This window comes from Hemicordylus capensis, chromosome 2, assembly GCF_027244095.1.
Source record: "Hemicordylus capensis ecotype Gifberg chromosome 2, rHemCap1.1.pri, whole genome shotgun sequence".
In the NCBI taxonomy this organism is placed as follows: Eukaryota; Metazoa; Chordata; class Lepidosauria; order Squamata; family Cordylidae; genus Hemicordylus; species Hemicordylus capensis.
Window position 1 is genome coordinate 94,081,400 of NC_069658.1, and position 26,363 is coordinate 94,107,762.

General features: G+C 45.4%; 1 protein-coding gene across 2 annotated transcripts in view; it reads right to left on the reverse strand.

Annotated features, from left to right (window-relative positions):
- LRRC2 (leucine rich repeat containing 2) overlaps positions 1-26,363 on the reverse strand; it is a 117,629-nt gene that overhangs the window by 12,348 nt on the left and 78,918 nt on the right. For both annotated transcript variants that reach the window (XM_053287831.1, XM_053287830.1), the window contains exons 6-8: positions 10,259-10,404; positions 4,273-4,428; positions 50-186 (exon numbers count right to left, since the gene is read on the reverse strand). In XM_053287831.1, coding sequence (XP_053143806.1) covers positions 50-186; positions 4,273-4,428; positions 10,259-10,404 — 439 coding nt within the window. The remainder of the gene's footprint in view (positions 1-49; positions 187-4,272; positions 4,429-10,258; positions 10,405-26,363) is intronic.

The window sequence follows — 26,363 nt, forward strand, 5'->3', positions numbered from 1 at the left end:
TGTTTGAAGTAGCATCCTATGCATTAGAATGAATGAAAAATTAGTGTACCTCTTTCTTTTATGTCTGTAATGTAGGCTTTCATAAATTCTTTTTCAAACAGCTCACGATCACGGTCACTTTCTGTTATTTCTTCAATCTCTTGAAATGAGGTTGTTTCAAGAGGGTTATCCTTGAGGCTTATAAATCTGCAAGAAGATGAAATATTAGTATGGAGGGGGTTATATAATGTGTCTTATCATGAGTAGACTGTAACTTGCTCTACACCAAATGATTTATTGCCCTATAAATTTTCTGTTCTTCCTACTTTGTTACAGAGCTCAGTAAATTTATCTGTGGGCATAACATTGCTACTCTGTTCATAGGCACATAAGCCACAGGCTTTTAATGTTAATTAGCTATAATAAATGTTAATTCAGAAGTGGCCTTGTGTAAGCAGACCCGTAAAACACTAAGAACATATGTTTAATTATTGAGTCAAAAGGTGTACATCCCACCTGCTGTGGAGCATGTAAACATTTAAATTTATACATTATACATTAAAACACACACACAGGATAAGTACTTAAACACATGAGAAAAATTTCACTAGGTTTAAGAAGGCATAAGTCCCCAGATTCATCTATGAGATGCAAAGTAGTTCTGTTCCTCCCACATCTGCATGGCTGGCTGAATTAGCTGAATTTGCTGGCATTCAGGAAGTACCAATTATAGAATTAACTGAGCTAGCAAAGACATTAGCTTATCTGAAAACATAGTAATAATACATAGTGATATGTTACAGATCTCAAAATGCACATAGTTCCTATTACCTGTTAGATTTGTAATCCCATCCTGTCACATTCCTGCATGTGACCTTTTAGTCATATTCAAGAATGGGTGTCTCTTTGTGATCCCCCCTATCTATCTATCTATCTATCTATCTATCTATCTATCTATCTATCATATTTATATACCGCCCAAAGTGCAAGTCTCTGGGCAGTTTACAACAAAACAATAAAAACAACAAATAAAAAGGTTAAAACGTTACAACAATTTAAAGTTTAAAAGGTTAAAACTATTAAAAACCAAACTGTTAAAACAGTATCTAATTAAAAGCCTGGGTGAACAAATGTGCCTTGACTGCCTTTTAAAAAGTTGTAAGAGATGGGGAGGCTCCTCTTTCAGCAGGAAGCGTGTTCCAAAGCCTCCAAAGCCAGTGGCAACTGCAGATGAACCTCTCCTGATGATGTCTATGGGTGCTGTGGTTCATAGCGAAGAAGACGTTCCTTTGAATACCCAGGGCCCAAGCTGTTTAGGGCTTTATAGGTTATAACCAAGACCTTGTATTTTGCCCAGAAACTTATCAGCAACCAGAGTAGATCTTTTAAGATAGGAGTGATATGGTCTCTCCGAGATAACCCAGAGACCAACCTGGCTGCCACACTCTGAACCAACTGCTATTTCCGGACTACGTACAAAGGCAGCCCCACATAGAGCACATTGCAGTAGTCAAGTCTGCAGGTGAGTAGCAGATGTACTACTGTTTAAAGGATTGTGAGGCTTTTCGGGACAGGACACACTTTTTCTCTCTCTTTTTCTCTCTTGCTATGGACACCACAACATTTTTGTTGAAAAGTGGTAATAAATAATAATAGCAATGCCAACTACAATAGCATTATTTAGTGGTTAAGAATAAGAAGTCCTTGGTTCAAATCTCACCACAGTCATGAACTTACTAGCTGACTTTTGGCAGGACAATATCCTACCAGCTTCATCTATAATATGGGGATAACAGGATTACCTTGAAGGCCGTTGTGTAGATTCCTGAGATAATCTATGTGAAATACCTTGAACAAATCACATATGCTATGTATTATTACTTGCAGGTGTAGTCATGCTTTGGAAGTGAAACTCAACATTATTATCTTGTGGGTCAGAAAACTGCAACTTCTAATGCTCATATCAAATAGAAGATTAGCACGAGTAATTCTTCTCCAGCTCAGATTTTAATCTGAACCAGAAAAGAAGTCTACTCCTCCAATCCTGCCTGCCTCCAGATTCTTGACCTTGCTTGCTGCTGCTTCAAAATTGGTAGAAGGATGGAGCAAGAGGTGGTCTCTCTCCTTCCCACCCCCTTGTTGCCTGCATGCTACTACAGCACTGGGAAGTATTTGTTTGTTTGTTTTTTAAAATATTTATACTCCACCCTTCCAGTATATTTCTGCTTGGGGCAACTTACAACATTAATAAAACAGATAAAATATAAAACAATTAAAAATGCATAAAGTTTAAGAAGTTAAAAGACCAGGCAAAAACCACATTTAAAAGTTACAAATTGTAAAGGTTTCAAATTAAAAGTTATAAATAAAAAGCTAAAAACTAAGAAAGCTACCAGATATAAGCAGCAGATAAAATATTTAAAGCCCTCTCTAAAAAGGTGTGCCTTCAATCATTTCTTTAAAACACAGAGATGGAACATAGCAAAGTTCTTCCAGTAGGGTGTTCCAAAGTCAAGGGGCCACAACCAAAAGGGCCCACTCTAGTCCCCACAATCTGAATCTCTGTTAGTGGGGGACCATGAGCAGGGCCTGAGATGCCGAGCAGAGGACCCTAGCAGGTTCATATGAATGCAGTCTGACAGATACCCCAGCCCTAAGCCATGAAGGGCTTTAAAGGTCAATCTAGCCTGGAAGCAGATGGGTATAATTTTCCTGATGCTACTTATATTTGTCAGACACATATTTTAATATTTTCATGTTGCATTCGTTTAATAAATATTAACTAGCTGAACCCGCACAGAGCATCTGTGCAGTAGTTCACTTCCTTTTTGGGGTTAGTTGGGAGAATTTGTTTGGCTGGTCCTCCGACAGCTCTCTCACTCACTCTGCCCCGCCACAACAGCTCTCTTGCTCGCTTTGCCCCCCCCACACTGCCTCTCTCGCTCGCTCTGTCTCCCCCCGCGCCTCTCTCGCTCGCTCTGTCTCTCCCCCCGCAGCTCTCACTCGCGCTGTCTCTCCCCCGCACGCCTCTCTCGCTCGCGCTGTCTCTCCCCCGTGTGCTGCTGTCGCTCCCCCCGCGCCTCTCTCGCTCGCGCTGTCTCTCCCCTGCACGCCTCTCTCGCTCACGCTGTCGCTCCCCCGCGCGCCGCTGTCACTCACCTCTCTCGCGCGCACTGTCTCTCCCCCGCGCGCCTCGCTCGCTCTGTCTCCCCCCCCGCGCGCCTCTCTCGCTCGCTCTGTCTCTCCCCCCCGCGCGCCTCTATCGCTCGCTCTGTCTCTCCCCCCTGTGCGCCTCTCTCGCTCGCTCTGTCTCCCCCGCCACCTGCCTCTCTCAATCGCTAGAGTCTGCGGCCACCACCGGTTGCCAGGCCAGGCCTGCCAGCGTGGGCTGGCCAATTCTCCTACTCCCCTCCCCCCAATCCTTCTGCCTCAGTCCCCTCCTCCCCAGCCTTCTGCCCCAGCTTGCTCCCTCCTCCGTTTCCACCTCTTTCTCTCTCTTTTTCTCTCTCTCATTCATGCTCCCCCCCCCACCTCCGCTTTTTAGCCTACTTGTGTTTTCCCTGCTGGCCGTTGCCTCCTTCCTCCAGTCCCTGGTGTCGGGCCGCCAAGAGTTCAGCCAGCTCCTTCCTGCAGCCCTCCCTCTAGAGAGCATCTTCCACAGCGGCCAACTGTTTGTCTCTGCCCAGCCAGGCTCCCCCGCTTTCTCTCCCCTCCCTTCTGCCCCAGTCCATTCAGTTCTCCTCTCCACTTGCCCGCTTTCCTGCCTTTCTTTTCCTCCCCAAACGGCCACTTCCCTATGCGGCCAACCAGCCAATCCGGCGCCTCCACTGCCCAGCCAATCTGCTGTGTTGCCGGGACGCATCCCCACAGAGGCACGTCTACGAGAATTAATATAATAGATGGCTAACATGAAGCACACGCTTAGTGGCAATGGTGGAACGTGTGGTGCCACTGCTGCAGACTCAGAAGCAGGGCTGCTGCCGTAGAAAGTGAGTGGTTATGATTCACAACCATGGGATACATATGGTAATGCTGCTAGCACAACTGCCAATTCTCTGTAATAGAACCACTGCTTCTGAGTGGGGGCCAGTTCGGACAACACTTTGGTTCTCCTCTTCATTGTGGCTGGATTATATGGATTATAATGAGCTGGAGTATATGGTTTAATCCATGGTTCTCTCAGAATACAGTAAACCACCACAGAATCCATCAGAATAAACTGAGAATCCCATGAAAAAAATAATTGAAAGGATAAACTCTACCTATTATCAATTTTCTGTTTTATTTACTTACTTTAAACCAGTGGTTGATTCACATATAGCAGTAGGCATCTGAACCAAACCGTCACCACTCACTACCAATAAACTGAGTTTTGGCAAGTTGACCAAAGCATGTGGAAGATAGGTCAGCTTGTTTTTCTGTAAAAGAAGAGTTTCCAATTCTTCTAGCCTGAGGAGATGAATAGTGTTACATAGTTTAATGCACAATACAATATAGTTGATAATTTTATATTATTTACTAGCCAAGTGCTTGTCGGTACGATAGATAGCCCATAAGTTCTAGGCCAACCAAGTGGTTGCCTTGCACGAACAGAGCCTTCCTTCTCACTTCTATATCCTTCTCACATCTTGTTGGAAGGCTACTCTACATATGAGGTGAAGGCCCAAGAGCATAGCGAACAGAGCATAGCGCACAGGGATAGCAAACAGGATGTAGGAGTTTTGCAGGAGTTTAGCGGGAAGTGTGTGGGGGAGCCTGGAACAAGCCCCTGCAATCACAAGGATCACAAGGAGCCTGGTGGAGAAGAGAACATAAGTACATATCCCTCCCTCGTATCCCTCATATTCTTGGGAAAGGCTGTTTGGACAGTTAAATAGTTGACCAATACAGCTGAGACCTATCCTAATAAACTATCTAATAAACGGACAATAAGCTCCCTAAATACTGTAAACAGCCAACAAAAACAGTATGAAGATAGGTCAGCAGGGGAAGGAGCACTTCCCAGTTTATTGCACAGAGTGCCACATGTATGACTATTTGCCCCATGGGCAGAAGTCATGGGTGTGTGCTCGGTGCAAGGAGCTCCTGGCTCTCAGGGAACAAATCTGTTCCCTTGAGACCAAGGTGGCGGATCTGGAGAAGCTCAGAGAGACAGAGAGGCATGTGGACGAGACCTTCAGGGATGTGATAGAGGCATCCCACTCCAGGGCTGGTAGCTCCTCTGCTGTCAGGGAGAATGAAGGTCTTGGGCAAGGAGGTCATCGGTCTGAGGAAGAGGGAAATGCTCCTTTAGAAGGGACCCCTTCTGTGGATGATGAGCCCATATCCTCTCACACAGGGGATACTCCTCTGGGGGGTGGGGGCCTCCTTGTAGTGGGTGATTCGATCATTAGAGGGATAGAGAGATGGGTTTGTGACCCGTGTGTTGACCGCACGGTGACTTGCCTGCCTGGTGCGAAGGTTGCGGACATTACGCAGCATCTAGACAGGCTCCTAGGCAGTGCTGGGGAGGAGACAGCTGTCGTGGTGCACGTCAGCACCAACGATGTGGGGAAATGCAGTTGGGAGGTCCTGGAAGCTAAATTTAGGCTGATAGGTAGCATTTTGAAGTCCAGGACCCCCAAGGTAGCATTCTCAGAAATGCTACCTGTTCCACGCGCAAGTACAGTGAGACAGGCAGAGCTGAGGGGTTTCAATGCGTGGATGAGACGTTGGTGCCGGGAGGAGGGGTTTAGATTTGTTAGGCACTGGGACACATTTTGGGGCAAGCAAGGCCTGTACAAAAGGGATGGGCTGCACTTGAACCAAGATGGAACCAGACTGCTGGCACTTAAAATCAAAAAGGTTGCAGAGCCGCTTTTAAAATGATGCCTGGGGAATAGGAGATGGGCAGTATCCGGTTTGGCAAATGCCATCCTTTAAAGTGTGAGGGTGCAGAGGATTCAGATAAAACAGAAAGGGACAGAGCAGAACTGCATAAAGAGCAGACAGGAGCCTGTGCCAGCAGGTCAAAGAGTCAAAAGAATAGCATACATCAGGAGAGAAATTCAGTGTATAGGTAGGTGCTTATATGCCAATGCCAGAAGCCTCCGAGCCAAGATGGGTGAGCTGGAATGTTTGGTTGCTAATGCAGAAATAGATATAGTGGGCATAACAGAAACATGGTGGAACAGTGAGAACCAGTGGGACACTGTTATCCCTGGGTATAAATTCTATAGAAAGGACAGGGAGGGGCGCCTTGGAGGAGGGGTAGCACTGTATGTTAAAGAAGGGATAGAATCTAACAAGCCAGAAAACCTAGGTGGACTGGAGTCCTCCACAGAAACCATGTGGGTGACCATACAAGGCCGGAAAGGGAACGTGCTGGTGGGGACGTGCTATCGCCCTCCGGATCATAATGCTGACAGTGACTGGTAGTTGCAGGAGGAAATCAGGGAGGTGTCAAGGAGAGGCAGGGCTGTAATTATGGGTGATTTCAATTACCCACACATAGACTGGGTAAATTCACATTCAAGTCAGGACAAAGAGGTCAAATTTCTAGATACGCTAAATGACTGTGCCCTAGAACAGTTGGTCATGGAACCAACCAGAGAGAAGGCAACCTTGTATCTAATTCTGAGTGACACCCAGGACCTGGTGCGTGACGTCAGTGTCAACGACCCTTTAGGGAACAGTGACCACAATGCCATCAAATTCAGCATAAATGCGGGGAGAGAATCACCAAGGACGTCTAACACAGACATTTTGAATTTCAGAAGAGGAAACTTCTCCAAAATGAGGAGTATGGTGAAAAGAAAGCTGAGGGAGGAAATCAGGAGAGTCACTTTGCTCCAGAGTGCATGGAGTTTACTCAAAACCACAATACTAGAAGCCCAGTTAGATTGTATACCCAGAAGGAGGAAAGGTACCACTAAGTCCAGGAGGATGCCAGCATGGCTAACGGGTACCATCAAGGAAGCCGTAAAGGGGAGAAGACTTCCTTCCAAAATTGGAAGGCCTGCCCAAACAAAGAGAACAGAAAGGAACACAAACTCTGGCAAAAGAAATGCAAGGTGACAATAAGGGAGGCAAAAAGAGAGTTTGAGGAACATTTAGCCAAAAGTATCAAGGGGAATAACAAAAACTTCTTTAAGTACATCAGAAGCAGGAAACCTGCCAGGGAGGCAGTTGGACCATTAGACAATGAGGGAGTGAAAGGGATTGTTAAGGAGGATATGGAGGTTGCAGAGAAGCTGAATGAGTTCTTTGCATCTGTCTTCACGGCAGAGGATACTGAGTATATACCTGCTCCTGAACCAGGCTTTTTAGGGATGGAGGCTAGAGAGCTGAGTCAGATAGAAGTGACAAGGGATGATGTTCTAAACTGTCTGGAAAAACTGAAAGCTAATAAATCACCAGGGCCGGATGGCATCCATCCAAGAGTCCTCAAAGAACTCAAATGTGAAATTGCCGACCTCCTTGCTAAAATATTTAACTTATCCCTGGAATTGGGCTCTGTACCAGAGGACTGGAGAGTGGCAAATGTAACACCGATTTTTAAGAAGGGATCCAGGGGCGATCCGGGAAATTACAGGCCGGTTAGCCTAACGTCCGTTCCAGGCAAATTGATGGAAAGCATCCTCAAGGATAAAACTGTAAAGCACCTAGAAGAACAGGCCCTGCTGGGAGTGAGCCAGCATGGCTTCCGCAAAGGTAAATCTTGCCTCACCAACCTTTTGGACTTCTTTGAGAGTGTCAACGAGTGTGTGGATCAAGGTGATCCAGTTGACATAGTCTACCTGGACTTCCAAAAAGCTTTTGACAAAGTTCCTCATCAAAGACTCCTGAGGGAACTTAGCTGTCATGGGATAAGGGGACAAGTACATGTGTGGATTGCTAATTGGTTGAAAGACAGGAAACAGAGAATAGGTATAAATGGAGAGTTTTCACAATGGAGGGAAGTAAGAAGTGGGGTCCCCCAGGGATCTGTACTGGGACCTGTGCTTTTTAATTTATTCATACATGATCTAGAAGCAGGGGTAAGCAGCGATGTGGCCAAATTTGCAGATGATACCAAAGTCTTCCAGGTAGTGAAATCCAAAACGGATTGTGAGCAGCTCCAAAAGGATCTCTCCAAACTGGGGGCGTGGGCGACAAAATGGCAAATGTGGTTCAGTGTTAGCAAGTGTAAAGTGATGCACATTGGGACAAAAAACTCCAACTTCAAGTATATGCTGATGGGATCTGAGCTGTCGGTGACGGATCAGGAGAGGGATCTTGGGGTCGTGATGGACAGCTCCTTGAAAGTGTCGACTCAATGTGCGGCAGCTGTGAAAAAGGCCAATTCCATGCTAGGGATCATTAAGAAGGGGATTGAAAATAAAATGGCTAACATTATAATGCCCTTATACAAAACTATGGTGCGACCACACTTGGAGTACTGCGTACAATTCTGGTCACCACATCTTAAAAAGGACATTGTTGAACTGGATAAGGTACAGAAGAGGGCAACCAAGATGATCAGGGGCCTAGAGCACCTTTCTTATGAGGCAAGACTACAACACCTGGGGCTTTTTAGTTTAGAAAAAAGACGACTGCTGGGAGACATGATAGAGGTCTATAAAATCATGCATGGTGTGGAGAAAGTGGATAGAGAGAAATTCTTTTCCCTCTCACACAACACTAGAACCAGGGGTCACGCCATGAAATTGATTGCCAGGAGGTCTAGGACCAACAAACGGAAGTACTTTTTCACACAACGTGTGATCCACTTGTGGAACTCTCTGCCACAGGATGTGGTGACAGCCAACAACCTGGATGGCTTTAAGAGGGGTTTGGATGACTTCATGGAGGAGAGGTCTATCAATGGCTACCAGTCGGAGGGCTGTGGGCCACCTCCAGCCTCAAAGGCATGATGCCTCTGAGTACCAGTTGCAGGGGAGTAATGGCAGGAGAGAGGGCATGCCCTCAACTCCTGTCTGTGGCTTCCAGCGGCATCTGGTGGGCCACTGTGAGAAACAGGATGATGGACTAGATGGGCCTTGGGCCTGATCCAGCAGGGCTGTTCTTATGTTCTTGTTTCTCCCACAATCGCAGTAGCAACCAGTCAAGACAATAGCCTCCTCACTCTCCCAGTGAGCAACATTGTGCCAATAGCAGCATATCTGACTTAGAATTTGCAAGGGTAGGGAGAGACTATAGCTCCATTCAGATATTATAAAATATAAGCAACCTCACTCACCCCCTCCAGCTCGCCGACTCATGGTTAAGGCAGCATTTCTGTGAAGAGGGAAGTGTTGTAATTGTGCTGGCTGGCAATTCTGTGATCAGCAGTCTGGATCACTCAAGACTGCCGATCACAAAGTGCCAGCCATTGCAGTTTCACTTCCCTCTTCACACAAATGCCATCTTAACCGTGAGCAGGCAAGCTGGAGTAGGTGAGTGAGGTGCTGGGGTGGGTCTTCCAACCTACTTTGATGCTGAAACCATGTAATATAACCACGCTTATATTTTATAATGTCAGAGCTTATTATTTTATAATAATGGGGCTTATGCCTCTGTGCTTTCTGCACAACAGAAATATATTGCCTTCCTCATCAGTGATTTGTGCAGAGCTTCTAATGTATGTGCACTCCCTGGAGGAGAGGAAGAAACACCATACCAAAAATCTAACATAAACAAAAAATAGACTTACAGAAACAGCTTTCATATATGTACTATACTCAAGAATTACCTGCTAATTTATTTCTTTGACAAACTATTCACATTAATCATTTTCCTTATCTTATGGCCAATATATAAGCACAACTGGCCCCAATTTTCAACAGGGAATTTTATATTTTTAGATGCTATTATAGGCTGGACCTGTGAGACAGAAGATTCTCTCTCTCTCTCTCTCTCTCTCTCTCTCTCTCTCTCTCATTCATACACACACACACACATACACACACACGTATATAAAAATACATACCAAAATCCAGATTAATGTGACCATTGTAAATTTGTTAAAAAAAACCACCAAAAAAAACTTCAAATGTCATGTCTCACCATTGTGACCATAAAATAATTACACTTAGTCACAATCTGCTTTCATAACAGGACAGTATATGTGGCTTAGTTACCACCCTCTCTCCAGCTCAAAGCAGCTTGTATATTTGGGCAGATAAAAGGTTTCATTACTGCCGCAACAAACGATTGGTAATCTTTCAACCTATACCACTTTCAATTGTAGTCAATATGGTAATGCAATACTTAGTTCAATAAAACCAAAGGTCATTGCGAAGACCATACAAGAAAATACCTGTCTATGTCTTGGGGGAGATCTTTGAGATTATTGCTGCTTATATCCAGCCACTGTAAACTTGACATCCGGAGCACACATATTGGAATTGAGTGAAATTTGTTTGCAGACACATCTACAAATGTAACTTGCTTCAGGTTGCTTAGCTGTAAAGAAATGTTGGATTATGATAAGAATTCATTGAGCAAAATATGTATTTAATTCCAGTAGTTCTGTCAGAACCTCACATTTTCATAGTATTGAAACAGAAATAATATATTGGGGAAATGCCATCATTTGCCCAGTTAGCAGGATCACTGGAATTTGGAGAGCTGTATAGAATATAGTTTTATGAATTTTAGACTCCTGTTGAATAGGATGATGGGTGACACCTTCCCCTGTGCCCACGTGACCACTTCTTTCGTGACTACTTCTCTGGGCTTCTAAATATTTTAGTGCCTCCAGGTAGGTATGCACTGTCTCACCCTGGTACATTTAGAATACTTTGGAGAAGAATAAAACAGTACATGTTCACTATCTTCCCTTCCTCCCTGCATCACCCAGCCACTTAGGGTTGCAGGCGGCAATTTTACTTTGATTAACTATGGAAAGGCAAGTGTGCGTTCACATATTGTCCAAATTTAAGTTGAAGTCCCTGTGATTCGGGTTTTTCATTGCTCATTGGAGCTTAACCCAATTTATGTCCAGGGTAAAAAATCCACTTTTTGAGTCGGGGTTTTAGGCAAATTTGAAATATCCATAACTTGCAATACTTCGCCCCATTAATCCCACAGTAAAGCCTGCTGGCTGGAAAAACTCCAGGTGAAGCTTTTCATTGCAGGAAGTGAAATATTACTGTTACTTGCTATCTGCAGCTGAAAGTGCGGTTAGCTACAGGGTTCAAAAGTGGTTGAAACTAGAAACCCTTCTTGTTCCTCTGTGATTGCATGAGTAGCAGAGGGGGAAAGACCACAGTTGCTCTTTCCTTACCATTATGATATTGGGTTGTTTAAGAGCCAAACTACTTGTCACATTACATGAGTTGTTTGGCCTTGTATGTCTGCATTTTAAAATGTAAATAGCAGCCATGGGGGAGGGTGCACAAGGAGGGGATACTTAACATTTCCTCTCTGCCATGGTTCAAATAAACTTACTCCCTTGCCCCCACAAAGCTGCAGTTAGTCCTAGGATGGAAACTCTCTAAACTTATAGCAGCTTGATGAAGGCCTTTTTCTCTGGGATAGTTGTCCAAAAGGAGAGGGTTAAATAATATCCCCTCTCTGCATGTCATGGTCCCAATCCTAATAATGCTTCCCAGCTGCTAAGAGATTCAAGCTTGCATCAAGAATAAGATATTATATAAGATACGAGCAAAAAGAGCCCCTGGTGGCGCAGTGGTAAAAACTGCCGCCCTGTAACCAGAAGGTTACAAGTTCGATCCTGACCAGGGGCTCAAGGTTGACTCAGCCTTCCATCCTTCCGAGGTCGGTAAAATGAGTACCCAGAATGTTGGGGGCAATATGCTAAAATCATTGTAAACCGCTTAGAGAGCTCCGGCTATAGAGCGGTATATAAATGTAAGTGCTATTGCTATTGCTATTGCTATTGCTAAGATATACAGTTTGTTTGCACAATCAGGATTATTAATCTGTGTTAACACCTGTCACAAGTGGCGCAGCGGGGAAATGCTTGACTAACAAGCAGAAGGCTGTCAGTTTGAATCCCCACTGGTACTATATTGGGCAGCAGAGATATAGGAAGATGCTGAAAGGCATCATCTCATACTGCACAGGAGGAGGCAATGGTAAACCCCTCCTTTATTCTACCAAAGAAAACCACAGGGTTCTGTGGGCACCCGGAGTCGAAACAGACTTGACGGCACACTTTACTTTATATGAATGATGAAGTTCAAATTGTTTTATCCACAGCTGTTCTTGGCTACTAAAGGCACTGTTATCTAAAAGTAACAAAGGAGTCTTCTTCCTAGGATTCTATTTAGATGCAGGCTGTTTATGAGCTGTTCAAGTTTTCCCAGCCTACGATATGGAATTCTAATTTTTTTAAAGCAAGTGATAAAATAAAATTTTGGAGACTTTATAAAATAAAGACTTCCACACAGACATTTCAAGCTGATTTTCAGTGATAGAAAAGGACTGTCATAAGCAAATGCATGTAAGGCACAGAGAGAAACCATCCTCCTGTCAAACAGATGTCAATGGAATAGTTGTCAACTTCTCCCTTGTAAGAAGATACCTTGCTTTCCTATCTCCAAAAGGACTCAGCCAGACATCACATCCTTCAGAAGCTGCCAAGTGTTTCAGCTTCCCGAGCCAACTGCTAGATTGCAAAAATTGTGTAATGTTAATATGAAGATATGCCATCTTGAATAATATTTCATAACTAGAATGATGCTCACTAAGTGGTGGGATTTTATATAGGAAAAGGGTGGCTGAGTTCTTGCAAAAAGACATTTTGTTGTTTGGGGAAAACCCTGGAAAATCATCTGCGACTCCTTCACTGTCAGTATGGTTTTTGCCCAAGCACTACTGATTGTTGCCCATCTCTGTTCCCCATATCAGTTCCAAATTATTTGTTTCCATGTTTCTTATGTCTAGCAAAAATTGCCCCTTGACTAGGACCTCAGTATTTATGGATGCTTGTTCCTGTTTCTTCTCTAATTTCTTAGCATATTACCAACACCTCTGCTAACTGAGCAAAGTGACACCTTTTTAAAGTAGTGATTCTTCTATATTTGGCAAGTGGAGAGCAACTGGCCCTATCCAACTCCAGAACGGCATCCCTCCAGTGGATGTTGCTGGTGTCTACCTTATGTTTCTTTTTAGATTGTGAGCCCTTTGGAACAGGGAAGCATTTTTTTTTAATGCAAACTGCTTTGAAAACTTTTGTTGTGAAGCCATATATAAATATCAGTAGTAGTAGTAGTAGTAGCAGTAGCAGCAGCAGCAGCAGCAGTGAATATATGTAGTAGTATCATCAATCATTTTTTACTTTACCCTATTGTGATGCTGCTCCTATACCATCTGTAAGCGGAGCATGTGATTAGATTATCTAAATACTGAAGAACTAACCAAAAGCTACAGCATATGTGAGGAAATTCATCTTAAATGTAAAATAGTGGGTTGTTAAATAGCCTATTGATTTAGCAGCATGGAATGTATAGCAGCTTTGTGAGTTGAGCTTGTAAAGCTAATAAGTATGAGAAGAGGAAGGAGAGGATTGTTGTAATGGTACTTGTTGCAAAAGCACTAAAGCCTATGTTTGCATATAGAGATGTTCCCTATTTTGTATAGGGAAGAGATATTCATCTCAGAGGTGGAAAATTAAAGACAGACCAGAAAATGAAGCTCTTCTCACGATCAGTGAGAAGAGCTTCTTCCAGGTCTGTGGAGAGAGCCAAAAGGCAGCCCTGGGCAGCGAGATCCAAAGACCACCCTGCGCAGCTGGATCAGCCGTCCACATGATCGCTGGCTCCATCACGAAGCTGGTGGGGGCTGTGGGGATCAGGGGCCACGCGGCCCCCGGAAGTTCCAGGATGCCCCGCCTGAGTGCGTGGGGCATCCTGGAGAGACCCCTGAGCCTGGGAGGATGCTTGCAGCCTTCCGGTTGGTGTTCTACTCATGTGTCACCGCACGCCCCGGCAACACACGAGCAAAAAGATTAGGTTAATGGAGCACTCACTCTGTTAACCTCATCTAAGGGGAGGGGTATTTATGGAGGCTAGCTGCCGGGACCTGTAGGGCTCCCGTTGCAGCACACAATCACCCAAAAGTGAGCTAGGCTCCCTTAGCCCGCTTTTGGGCGATCGTGAGAATAGCCTCATTGTCTACTAACAAGCTCCTCTCTTACCAGGTTTGCTCTGAATCATGGTAGTTACCACCCTTCGTGACAATGTTTTGGTTTATGTGGGGAAACTAACTCAGATGGGGTCCAAACCCGCATGCAGCCAAATTAATAATTAAGGTTATTAAGGAAATGTGTTTGTAGATAGGGTACCCCAGAATTAGGATCCCAAGAAGGATGCAACAGAGATGAGAGAGGTTCCTTGAAAGCAAAGCTGAGTTTTATTGAAGAATAGAGATTTAAAAGTCAAAGCTGAGTTTTATTGAAGAATAGAGATTTAAAAGTCAAATGCTTCTGTAGAGCTGCTGGCAATAGTCTCCCTTAAGGGGTTTATTTATCATATTTTTATACCGCTTGATATGTACATCTCTAGGCGGTGTTCAAAATTTAACACTATCTTTAAAAATCAGCACAGATTGAAATACACTAAACAATTAAAACAGTAGCATAAAACAGAAATATAACCAGTAGCATAAAACAAATTATTAAAATTAATTCTAATTAAAAGCCTGTGAGAACAGGTGAGTCTTGAGGGTTTTCCTGAAAATAACAGAGGAGATGCTCTTATTTCTGCAGGGAGCATATTCCAAAGCCTCAGAGAAAGCCCAGTCCTGGGCTGCCACCCAACAAGATGGTGGCAACCGTGACTGGACCTCTCCAGAAGATCTAACAGTCAGCAGAGTTCATGACAAGGGAGGCACTCTCTTAAATACCCTGGACCCAAGCCATTAAGGGCTTTATAGGTAATAACCAGCACTTTGTATTTCACCTGGAAACATATCAGCAGCTAATGCAGTTCCCTTAAAACCAGTGTTATGTGGTCCCTTTGAGTTGTCCCAGAGACCAATCTGGCTGCTTCATTCTGTACCAATTGTACACATATAGTAGATAGATAGATAAGCTTTATTACAGTAGTCAAGCCTAGAGGTTACCAGCATATGTACCACTGTTTTAAGGTCATTTACCTCCAGAAATGGACACAGCTGTTGTATCAGCTGAAGCTGATAAAAAGTGCTCCTGGTCACTGCCAAGTTAATGCTTGGAGAATGGCACTGAATTGCCTCCAGTGCATATTAGAGCGAAGGGATAGAGTTAGGGGTGATAGATAGGGGGCGAGAGAATAGAGGCAGAGATACTGATCTATAGCTACGTATTCTTAGCCAAAGATTGATTTTGAGGGTTGCAAATGCAGGCTTCATTCTTGAAAGGAGGTGCTGTCTATTAGTTGCCGGGAGCTGAGACAGAAGGGCTCCATGCCATGAGGGAAGGCAGCATGCCTACCGAGCTCCTGCTACTCAAGGGAGAAGTTCTCTAAATTATCTCAAGGGGGGGAGGAGAGAAAAGCAAACATTTCCCATTCAAAGAGAACAGTTCTCTATGTGCACATAGAAAGTGAGATGCATTTGGGGCAATGGCAAATCAGAATGATTAATGTCCTCTCTGGGGAAATGTGTCTAGGCAGGGTGTAGCAGCACAGACAACAATGAAGCTATGGTGGAGAGTCAAAGACTAGGTTCTGGAGGCACAGGGGTATACCAAATCAGATGGGCACAGCAACACCTCCTCTGAGCTTCCTTCCTCACCAGAACTGGTGGAATTGATCAAGAGGAGGTATGGTACAGACAGACTTAACAAATGTGGAACCTTTTATATGTATGTATTTATTACACTTATGTCTCCTTTTTCTTCCATCCTGGAACTTAAGGAGGCAGTTATAGGGTAGCCGGGCAGTCACCCATCCCATCACCCATTTTATAGCTTAGGTCTTCAACAAGATGGCTGGATCATCTGCCCTCAGACCATGCCCTGATATTTTATAGGTATGGGGATGTTTTCAGGTACCATAAAATGAAGGAACACATATGAACAAAACATGATTGAAGTAAGGTTTGAAGGAGGCCAGATGTGCATTATTTCAATCAGTATTTTCCTGTCTTGTCTTGCCACTTCACACTGAGATCACACTGATCTTTTCTCACTCCCCAAATATTAGTTCCTCAGAAAGAGGGGAAGTTGGGGACCAACACAGGTAGTGAGGGTTTATACTTTCAGAGTGGGGAAAATGTTTGGTGCCCTTCCTACATTTTCAGTGTTGTGCTTGCGCACCAGATTGGATGCAAAGGTAGCTGCCATGAAGATACACTTTTAATTATCAAAATCTACAATGCGGCTACAAAGGGCCATTATCTTTTCCTCTAATTTCTTAATTTTATATTGCAATCAGCACCTCCTTTGTACTTTACAATCCCTCAGAAATGGAATTTATCAGAGAAATATGAAGAAATAGATCAACAGGGGAGAAAGTATTGTGCCTCCGAATATATAGGGGTTTTGATTATACAGTGTAAAAAACAACCCCTCCGGGTTCTTTTTTCAGGCAATATTTAACAAACTCTGTCTGGTTTCCCTGCACTGAAGGCAAATGGAGTTTTTATTTAATTTTTTTTCTCTCTGAAATGCTAACAACAAATCCCTGAGGCATTCGACACAGAAGAAATTATGGCACTTGAGTAGTATATTTAATAAAACAAATCCAATACATTGTATTTCCTTTAGAAGACTGATGGGTTTTTGCACCTCCAGTAACATTTTATTTTTCAACACCAACCTTATCATTTTTTTACTTAGGCAGTTTTATTTTGCCACTTCTCTCTCTTTTTTTTTACTTTTAAGTACTTTGTTATCCAACATTGAATCAGTTATAATGTAAGCTTTGTGCAAGTTCCATTTTATACCTTCACTATATTTGACAGCCAAACTACCTGGCCACCATTACTGCTGTCCTTATTTTTAATCAAAATTGTCATCTTTATTTGACAAACGACCCATATTTCTGCTTATCTTAATAATTTTACTTTAAAATATAGTCTGTGCAACATTCCATAGACCCACTGTGTTACTTCACAGTCCTCTGGCAGTTAAAGTTTCTACTAAGAGAAAAGGACACCATGTCCCTGAATGGAAAGAGTTGTTTGATTAATAGGGGTGTTTTTTCAGTTCTATTGAAAAAAATTTGTCATTGAAAAGAATGTGCTGATAAAGTCGATTGCTTGTGGTTTTAGCTTGAACAGCCCATTTCATGGCATGTCAAAATGGAAAGGTCTGTTCATTTGGATTGCTAGTCTCACACGGTGGCTGACAAGTTGACTTGTCATGTGCATGTGCTGCATGTGCACAGTGGGGGAAAGCATCCATGCTGCACCCATGCCTCCCAACTACCGTAGCACCAGTGCTCATGCAAGGGGGGCCATTTTTGCCAATCTCTCTTTCCTTGTAAATACCCTGCGCCACTTTAAAATATGTTCCTGAGCGCTATGTAATATATTTTTGGGTGGCACATGACACTTCTGTGGGAAGTGGAAAAATTATGCAAAAAACATTCCCCCTCAGTGTGATTACCATCTCTGGCAGGCACATCTCACAGAGTGTGCATGCAGCCTTAAGCAGGATGTTTGTCAATACATGTGTAAGGATCAGATCTGCTAAAATTTACTGAGGACTAGAGAGAATGTAAACCTGAGCAAATCTGACAATTCTGAATCCCTTACCCACTTTTTATCTACTTTTAATTTGTGTAATTCTTTGGGGTTTGTACACTCTGTATCTCTCTCTACTGGAATGCACAGTTGCTTCCACACTATGACTTTTTAGTTTTCCTGAGATATTGAGTTTCTCGAAATGGCGGTTCCATATGGCACTTACAGTGTAAATGTCGATGCCTGTCCCCATGGACAAGATCCTTCCACAACATTTACTCAGAAGTAATTCTATTTTCTGTTTGTTATTTTAGGAGGCTATGCTCACGGGCAGCCTAGCCTGGGCTAGGTTGCTCATGTGGAGTGCTGGGATCATGTGGATCCCAGTGCTCCTGCCCAGCCTAACCCCACTCCTAAGCCCGGCTCTGTGCTCCCTTAACCAGGCTGCTGGGCTCAAGTGTCTCCTGGACTCCATAGAGCTGAGGAGACACAAAGATGGGTACCTAGAGTGCCTTGACAGGGGAATCCTCCAAGGCACTACACTCATTGCACGGTGCCTTGTGGGATAGTTGGAGGCCAGGAAAACAAGTCCCAGCCTCTCTTGTTCCACGCTGCCGGACCTGCAGCACAGGTCGTGTGGGCTCGCGGCTTGCATGCCAAACGGATCCAGGGTGATCATCTGGAAGGTTGAACCCTGCCTTCCCCCCACCCATCCCCACAGTTGTGTGAATAGCTCCTATGTGTGTTTTATTGTGTGTTCCCTTGAGTTGTGCCAGTTTTCACCGCATGCCCGGGAAATAGGAATTGACTAATTAAGGAAATATTGATCAAGAATGATCTAAAAAAGAAGCAATAAGAGTCATGAGTCATTAGAAAGAAGCTGCTAATTAAAACCACAGAAATCTAAAAAGCCTGAGTGGGCCAGTTGGGATGAGATGCCAGCTCAACATGCTATCAGGACAGAATCACACTGATTCCCCTGGAGGCCATTCCTATGAGCTGTCCCTTATTCTTGTGAAGAGGTCTCAAGGGGAATGTTCATCTGAATCATTTCTCTACATGTACTACAAAACCCTGTTTAAGTAGGGTTTTGGAGTGCATGGAGAGGGGCAATTCAAATGGACACTCATAGGAACATAGGAAGCTGCCATATACTGAGTCAGATCATTGGTCTATCTTGCTCAGTATTGTCTTCACAGACGGGCAGCTGCTTCTCCAAGGTTGCAGGCAGGAATCTCTCTCAGCCCTATCTTGGAAAAGCCGGGGAGGGAACTTGAAACCTTCTGCTCTTCCCATAGCAGCTCCATCCCGAGGGGGATATCTACAGTGCTTACACTTCTAGTCTCCTATTCATATGCAACCAGGGTGGACCCTGCTTAGCTCAGGGAAAACAAGTCATGCTTGCTACCACAAGACCAGCTCTCCTCTCTAGACCAGCTCTCCTCACATGAATACAGGATGCCCTGACAATGCTCGGAAATATCCTCCAGCATCTTATCCAAACTGCCCCCAAGGTGTTTTGCAAGTCCACAATGGACAGATTAGTGCTGCAATTATGTTTTACATGGAAGAAACTGTGTAGAAGCACTGTAGGATAACACAGAAAATACTGGGATGCAATGCATTGACAACAATGATTTTTGGATCCTCCATAAAAGGTGAGTGAGCGAAGGAGGGCAATTCCGGCTAAATTGGTTTTGTTGAAGCAATCCACATGTATTAGGTTTTTTAAAGGGATCAGGAACTAAACAGCCAGCACAGATATCCCTCAACATCCCATGTGCTGGCATGTCAGGGCAAAATCAAATATTACAGAACCAGTTGGAGAATGCAAAAAAATGTTCCTGTGTATTTATGCTGCATATATAGATCTAGGTGGAGTTGGGGGGGGGGGAGTTCCTGTGTATTTATGCTGCACAAAGAAACTGCTTGAAAGTCACTTTCTACCTTGTTTGCCCTAAATGCATAGCAATTCTGTTTGCTAGAACCTGTGGCTGCCAGGTCTGTGCAGTGCTGGCATGGTGAGTATCCATGTGATTAGGTCAAACAAGGTGGAAAGTGGATTTACAATGCTCCAACCATTGTGTGGAGTGTCAGTACGTAGAAACAATTTTATGTAGCCTCCAGCTGGGCCCATTATGTCTGAGCTGGCCCTGAATCGAGTACAAATACATTTCCATATGGGTGAATTATCCTCATGTCCGACACTGTCAGACAGAGTCTGGAAACAAAGCCATTGATAAATAGCCCACACTTGGTTTAGATCAGGGATTGACAGAAGGTAGACTGCACTGGCAGGCAGGCAGTTTCTGCTGCTCACTCTGGATTCTTGCAAAGAATGCTGGATTAGGAGAACTGATCCAACAAGGCCCTTTTTTCCATTCCTAGGCAAGAGTGCATATCAGGGCCAAGGAATACAGATAATTATGCTTTAACTGTTAAGAGATCCTGAGTATGCACATATTTTGTCAAAGCATATTTGACTCCTGCTAACTGAGTGAAGAGGCACCTTTCAAAGTGGTGACAGGGAGAGAGCAATTGGCCCTATCCATTCTCAGCACATCATCCCTCCAGTGGCTGTTGCTAGAGTTTACTAGGGGTGTGCACAGAAGTGAGTGGGGGATGTTGAAAGGTGGTGGTGGTGTCTTTAAGGGTGGAGGAGGGTGCACTTACCCCTCCCTCCACTTTCCCCTCACTGGCGCTCAGATTTCTGAAAGTCGATTAGGGTGGCAGCATACCTCCCTCTTACCCCATTGCCCCCTTGACTGGAAGTACCCAAAGCACCTGTGTGCATCGGGCACATGTGTGTGCATGGCACATTCATGAGTGCACACATCACATGTGTGCGCATGGTGTGCCTGATGCGCACGTGTCTGACACGCACAGGTGTGTCAGGTACAGTCAAAGGGGTAAAAGGGTGGCAGGGAGGTACACTGCCTTCCTGATGGACTTTCAGAAAACTGAGCACCTGCAGGAGGAAAGCGGAGGGAGTGGTAAGTGCACTCTCCCCCTCCCTTAAAGACAATCCCCCTCCCTTTGAAATGCCAGAACTGCCAGTCGTTCAAAACAGTTCGGAGGCCAATAAAGGGCCTCCGAACCAGTTCCGTGCACATTCCTAGTGTTTACCTTATGTTTCCTTTTTTTATTATTCTGGATGAAGGTGCCGACCTGGTATGTATTACAGAGAACTGGCTGGGGGAGGCTGGGGGCCCAGTGTGGTCTCAGCTTCTTCCTCCAGGCAACTATGTTGAGGAGCGGGTGAGGGACCGTGGGCGGGGAGGTGGAGTGGCCGTGGTCTATAAGAATAATCTTTCCCTTACCAGGATCCCTGTTAGAGTGTCGGACCATATCGAATATGTGTACTTAAGTTTGGGGACAAGGGATAGACTGGGACATCTGTTGGTGTACCGATCGCCCCATTGCTTAACAGGGTCCCTAACCGAGCTGACGGACTTGGTCTCAGACTTGGTGTTGGAGTCCCCCAGGCTTGTGGTGCTGGGGGACTTCAATGTTCACTTTGGGACAAATTTGTCCGGGGTGGCTCGGGAGTTCATAGCGGCCATGACGACTATGAGCCTATCCAAAGTGGTCTCGGGGCCGATGCACATTGCTGGTCACACGCTTGATTTGGTCTTTCACTCTGATCAGGGTGGTGTTCCGTGGGTGGGGAATCCTGTGATTTCCCCATTGTCATGGACAGACCACCATCTGGTTAAGGTCAGACTCACAATCGCTTCCCACCTTCACAGGGGCAAGGGACCTGTTAGGATGATCCGCCCGAGAACTTTATTGGATCCAAGAGAACTTTATTGGATCCAACTTTATTGGATCCAATAACCCGAGAAGGTTATTGGATCCAATAGGATTTCAAGAAGCCTTGGAGGGATTTAGTTTTGGCTCTGCTGGAGATCCTGTTGATGCCCTGGTGGAGAATTGGAACAGCAAACTCACTGGGGCAGTAGACATGATTGCTCCTATGCGTCCTCTCCGACCTGCTTCAAAATTGGCCCCTTGGTATACGGAAGAACTACTGGGGCTGAAGCGGTGAGGTAGATGACTGGAACACAGATGGAGAAAGACCCGGCTTGAATCTGACAGACTGCAACATAGAGCTCATTTTTTGAAGACATATGCTCAGGCGATACGTGCAGCAAAGAAGCGGTTCTTTTCTGCTCGTATTGCATCCGCAAGTTCACATCTGGCGGAGTTGTTCAGGGTTGTGAGAGGGCTAGTGAGTGACCCTCCTCCCTTGAATCAGACTCTGGAACCATCAATTACCTGCTATGATGTGTTTAATGAATTCTTTGTGGGGGAAATCTATCGTATTCGGTCTGACTTAGATTCCGTCCCCACAATTACCTCAGTGTCTGATGTGGAGGTGTCCAGCGACTCCTCTTGTGTGATTAGGTTGGATCGGTTCCAGTTTGTGACTCCTGAGGATGTGGACAAGCTGATTGGAATGGTGCGGCCTACCACCTGTTCTCTTGACCCTTGTCCGACATGGATTATATTATCTGGCAGGGGCGCTATTGTAGAAGGCCTGGTAGAAATTATAAATGCATCTCTGAGGGAAGGTAGGATGCCTCCTTGTCTTAGGGAGTCAATTATTAGACCGCTTCTGAAGAAGCCTACCCTGGATCCCTCGGACTTGAACAACCACAGGCCTGTCTCCAACCTTCCGTGGCTGGGCAAGGTAATTGAGAGGGTGGTGGCCTCCCAGCTCCAGACAGTCTTGGAGGAAACTGATTATCTTGACCCATTTCAAACTGGCTTTCGGGCTGGCTATGGGGTGGAGACTGCCTTTGTCGGCTTGATGGATGATCTCCAATTGGCAATTGACAGAGGAAATGTGACTCTGTTGGTCCTTCTGGATCTCTCGGCAGCTTTCGATACTATTGACCATAGTATCCTTCTGGAGCATCTGAGGGGGTTGGGAGTTGGAGGCACGGCTTTGCAGTGGTTCCGCTCCTACCTCTCGGGCAGGTTCCAGATGGTGTCCCTTGGAGACTGTTGTTCTTCAAAATCTGAACTTTTGTATGGTGTTCCCCAGGGCTCCATATTGTCTCCAATGTTGTTTAATATCTTCATGAAACTGCTGGGAGAGATCATCAGGAGATTTGGTGCAGGGTGCTACCAGTATGCTGATGACACCCAAATCTATTTCTCCATGTCAGCATCATCGGGAGAGGGCATAGCCTCCCTAAATGCCTGCCTGGAGTCGGTGATGGGCTGGATGAGGGATAACAAACTGAGACTGAATCCAGATAAGACGGAGGTACTCATTGTCCAGGGTCGGAACTCAAGAGATGATTTTGATCTGCCTGTTCTGGATGGGGTCACACTTCCCCAGAAGGAACAGGTACACAGTCTAGGGGTGCTTCTGGATCCGAGCCTCTCCCTAGTGTCCCAGGTTGAGGCAGTCGCCAGAAGTGCCTTCTATCAGCTTCGGCTGATACGCCAGCTGCGTCCGTTTCTTGAGATAGACGACCTCAAAACAGTAGTACATCTGCTGGTAACCTCCAGACTGGATTACTGTAATGCGCTCTATGTGGGGCTGCCCTTGTACGTAGTCCGGAAACTACAGATGGTTCAGAATGCGGCAGCGAGGCTGGTCTCTGAGTCATCTTGAAGAGACCAAATTACTCCTGTACTGAAGGAGCTACACTTGCTGCAGATATGTTTCCGGGCAAAATACAAGGTGCTGGTTATAACCTATAAAGCCCTAAACAGTTTGGGCCATGGGTATTTAAGGGAATGCCTTCTTCTGCATGACCCCCACCACCCACTGAGATCTGTTGGAGAGGTCTGTCTGCAGCTGCCACCGGCTCGTCTGGTGGCCACTCAGGGACAGGCCTTCTCCGCTGCTGCCCCGAGCCTTTGGAATGCGCTCCCTAGTGAAATAAGAGCCTCCCCATCTCTGACAGCTTTTTAAAAGTCTTTAAAAACACATTTCTTCACCCAGTCTTTTAATTAATGTTGTTTTAATGGTTTTAATGCTGTTTTAAAATATTATTTTAAAATTTTTAAATTGTTGTAGTGTGTGTGTGTGTGTGTGTGTGTGTCCCCTGCACCCCGCATTTTTGTCTTAACGAATGTTTTACTTTGTTTTTGTTCTGTTGTAAACCGCCCAGAGACGTAAGTTTTGGGCGGTATAAACATGTTTTAATAAATAAAAATAAATAAAATAATAATAATTTTACTCACAGTCAAATTAGTACTGGCCCTGCATATTTTTGCATATCTCTGCATTTAAAAGAATGTATTCTGTATTGTGATCCCTGCCACCCATTGAGATAATCCAGAGAGGTTCATCTGCAGTTGCCATGAGTTCATCTGATGGTTACTAAGGGTTGGGCCTTTTCTCTTGCTGCCCTGAAGCTTTGGAATGTGCTCCCTGCTGAAATGATAGCCTCCTCATCAATGACAGCTTTTTAAAAACCTCTTACATGGCATTTATTAAATCAAGCTTTTAAACTAGATTTGTGGCTTTAAACTGTTTTGTTTCAAGTTCTATATTAATTTGTTTTGTTTGTTGTAAACCACCCAGAAACAGGAGTTTGGGGCAGTGTACAAATATACTAAATAAATAAAATATTTGCTAAATAAAATATCTGGCAGACATTCAAGCCCTGTGGGGTGCTTGAGGTGGGGGGTTTCAGGGTGCCTGAAAGCTAGGTTCTTTTGTGCAGAGCCCACAAAAGTACATTGCAATTTTTGAAGCATGGGGAAGAGGGTACATGGGGCTTCCCAATCAATAGATTCTTGCTTCACAGTGTGGCCCCAGTGTGGACCCAAGCAGTAAGCCTGTGCATGTATAGATGGATCATCTGCTCAGCCTTGGGCTTTATAGGAACACTGGCGCGGTGGCCATTTTGTTTTCAGTGGCCATTTTTTTTAAAAAAGATATTTTTAAAAATGGCCACAGCACATGCTCATATGGTCCCTGCAAGGCCCTAGGCCTTGCCAGGCCTCATGGAGGCCATTTGAGCATGTGTGGTAGCCTCCAAAATGGCCACCATGCCAATCTTTGCAGGCCCCAAAAGGCCCAAAATTCAGCCCAGCATGGGCTGCTGCAGTGAATTAAGAGACCACGGGGGGAGGGGGGACCTTTGAAGACACACACACACCCACAGCCTTTAGGAAGCCCCCCAAAGGGGCTACAGGTAATTTTTTTTAAAAATTAATATAATATAAGTCACAGTACACATATTCAGTTTGGCAACTATGTACAGAGAATCAGGGCTTGTGAATACTGAGCTGAAGCTTATGAGCTAGGATTGTATTCATTTGCTCTTACTTTGCTTCTTGTGATAAGTGAGTTAAATGTGATGTCTTAATAATATGGCTACTAATGGTGAGTTTGTCTTAGAATCAGTGTGAAATCCTTAGTATTAAGGTCACTGGGAGTTTATTACTCTCTTTCTATCATTTTAACTGTCTTTCTGAAATACTAGAATACAAGCCGACCCCTGCACAGAGCATCTGTGCACTCTTTGGGGCCGGCTACCTCTCTCCTCACCGCCCCAGTCTCTAGCCGGGCCAAGTGCCGCGGCTCGGCCCGCCGCCGCCTCGCCTCCGCGGCTGGGCCAGACCCGCCACCCCTCTCACCCCACCCCAGTCTCCGGTGGCATGCTGCCACAGGCGGGCCCACCGCCGGGCTGAGAGCCGCCGCCAGCGGGGGCCGCCGAGAGCCGCCGCCAGCGGGGGCCGCCGAGAGCCGCCGCCAGCGGGGGCCGCCGAGAGGCGCCGCCAGCGGGGGCCGCCGAGAGTCGCCGCCAGCGGGGGCCGCCGAGAGCCGCCGCCAGCGGGGGCCGCCAAGAGCTGCCGCCAGCGGGGGCCGCCGAGAGCCGCCGCCATCTGTCGACCCTGCCAACCCCCACCCTAGTATCGGGCCCGCCGTGCTGCCAGCTCGTCGCTCCTCGGCCTGTCCTCCCTGTCGCTGCCAGGCCGGCCTGCCAGCAGCCATGGCTGCCGCCGCTGTTCTCCTGGGTGCGCCTTACCCAATCAGGCGCCCCCGCAGCCCAGCCAATCAGCTGGGCTGCCAGGACGCACGTTCGAAAGGCACACCCAGGAGAATTAAATATATAGATATTCCAAGCAGTGACACAGTTTACTCTGCATATCCTTTAATTATTTTCAGAGTATCTGGGAAAAACCAAATTCTCCATTGATTTTTAAAACATATGTAATAGTGATGCTACAATGCATAGTAGAGAATTAGACAGGCACTTCTGTTTAGTTTTCCAAGTACACCTCCACATAGTATTTGGGTATTTCATGAGCCTCAGCATACTGAAATTTGTAGTTTTCCAGCATTTTTTGGTCTGGCTACGTCCACTGCTAAATAGTTTTTGAAATATTAAAAGATTAATGAGCTTGACTTGTATTTTTGAGTTGATATTATGGTAAAGTTATCTGATGTTTGGTGTCAGATGTTTGGACAGGAGGTGCAATTTCAGTGCTTGCTCTAAGTGCTATTTTCTCTAGATACGCCTCTGCTGGGACCAGCCCCTAAGTGACTCAGCTGTTCCTCAGGTCCTCTGTTCAGCCTTGGGCTTTATAGGAACACTGCTTGTGACTTCAGGGTGTTAGAAGCCCAGCGGAGGAGAGGGAGAAGTCCATTTGCTTCCCACACAGTGCTGCCTGGGGTGAGAGACCAGGTGGGTCCTGGGGACTCCTTCTGCTGTTGCCTGCCTGCTCCTGCTTCCCCTGTGGGGCTGCAGGCTCTAGGTAACATCTGTGGGGAGTGTGTGCAGGACTGGGACCAGCCCCTAAATGACTCAGCTGTT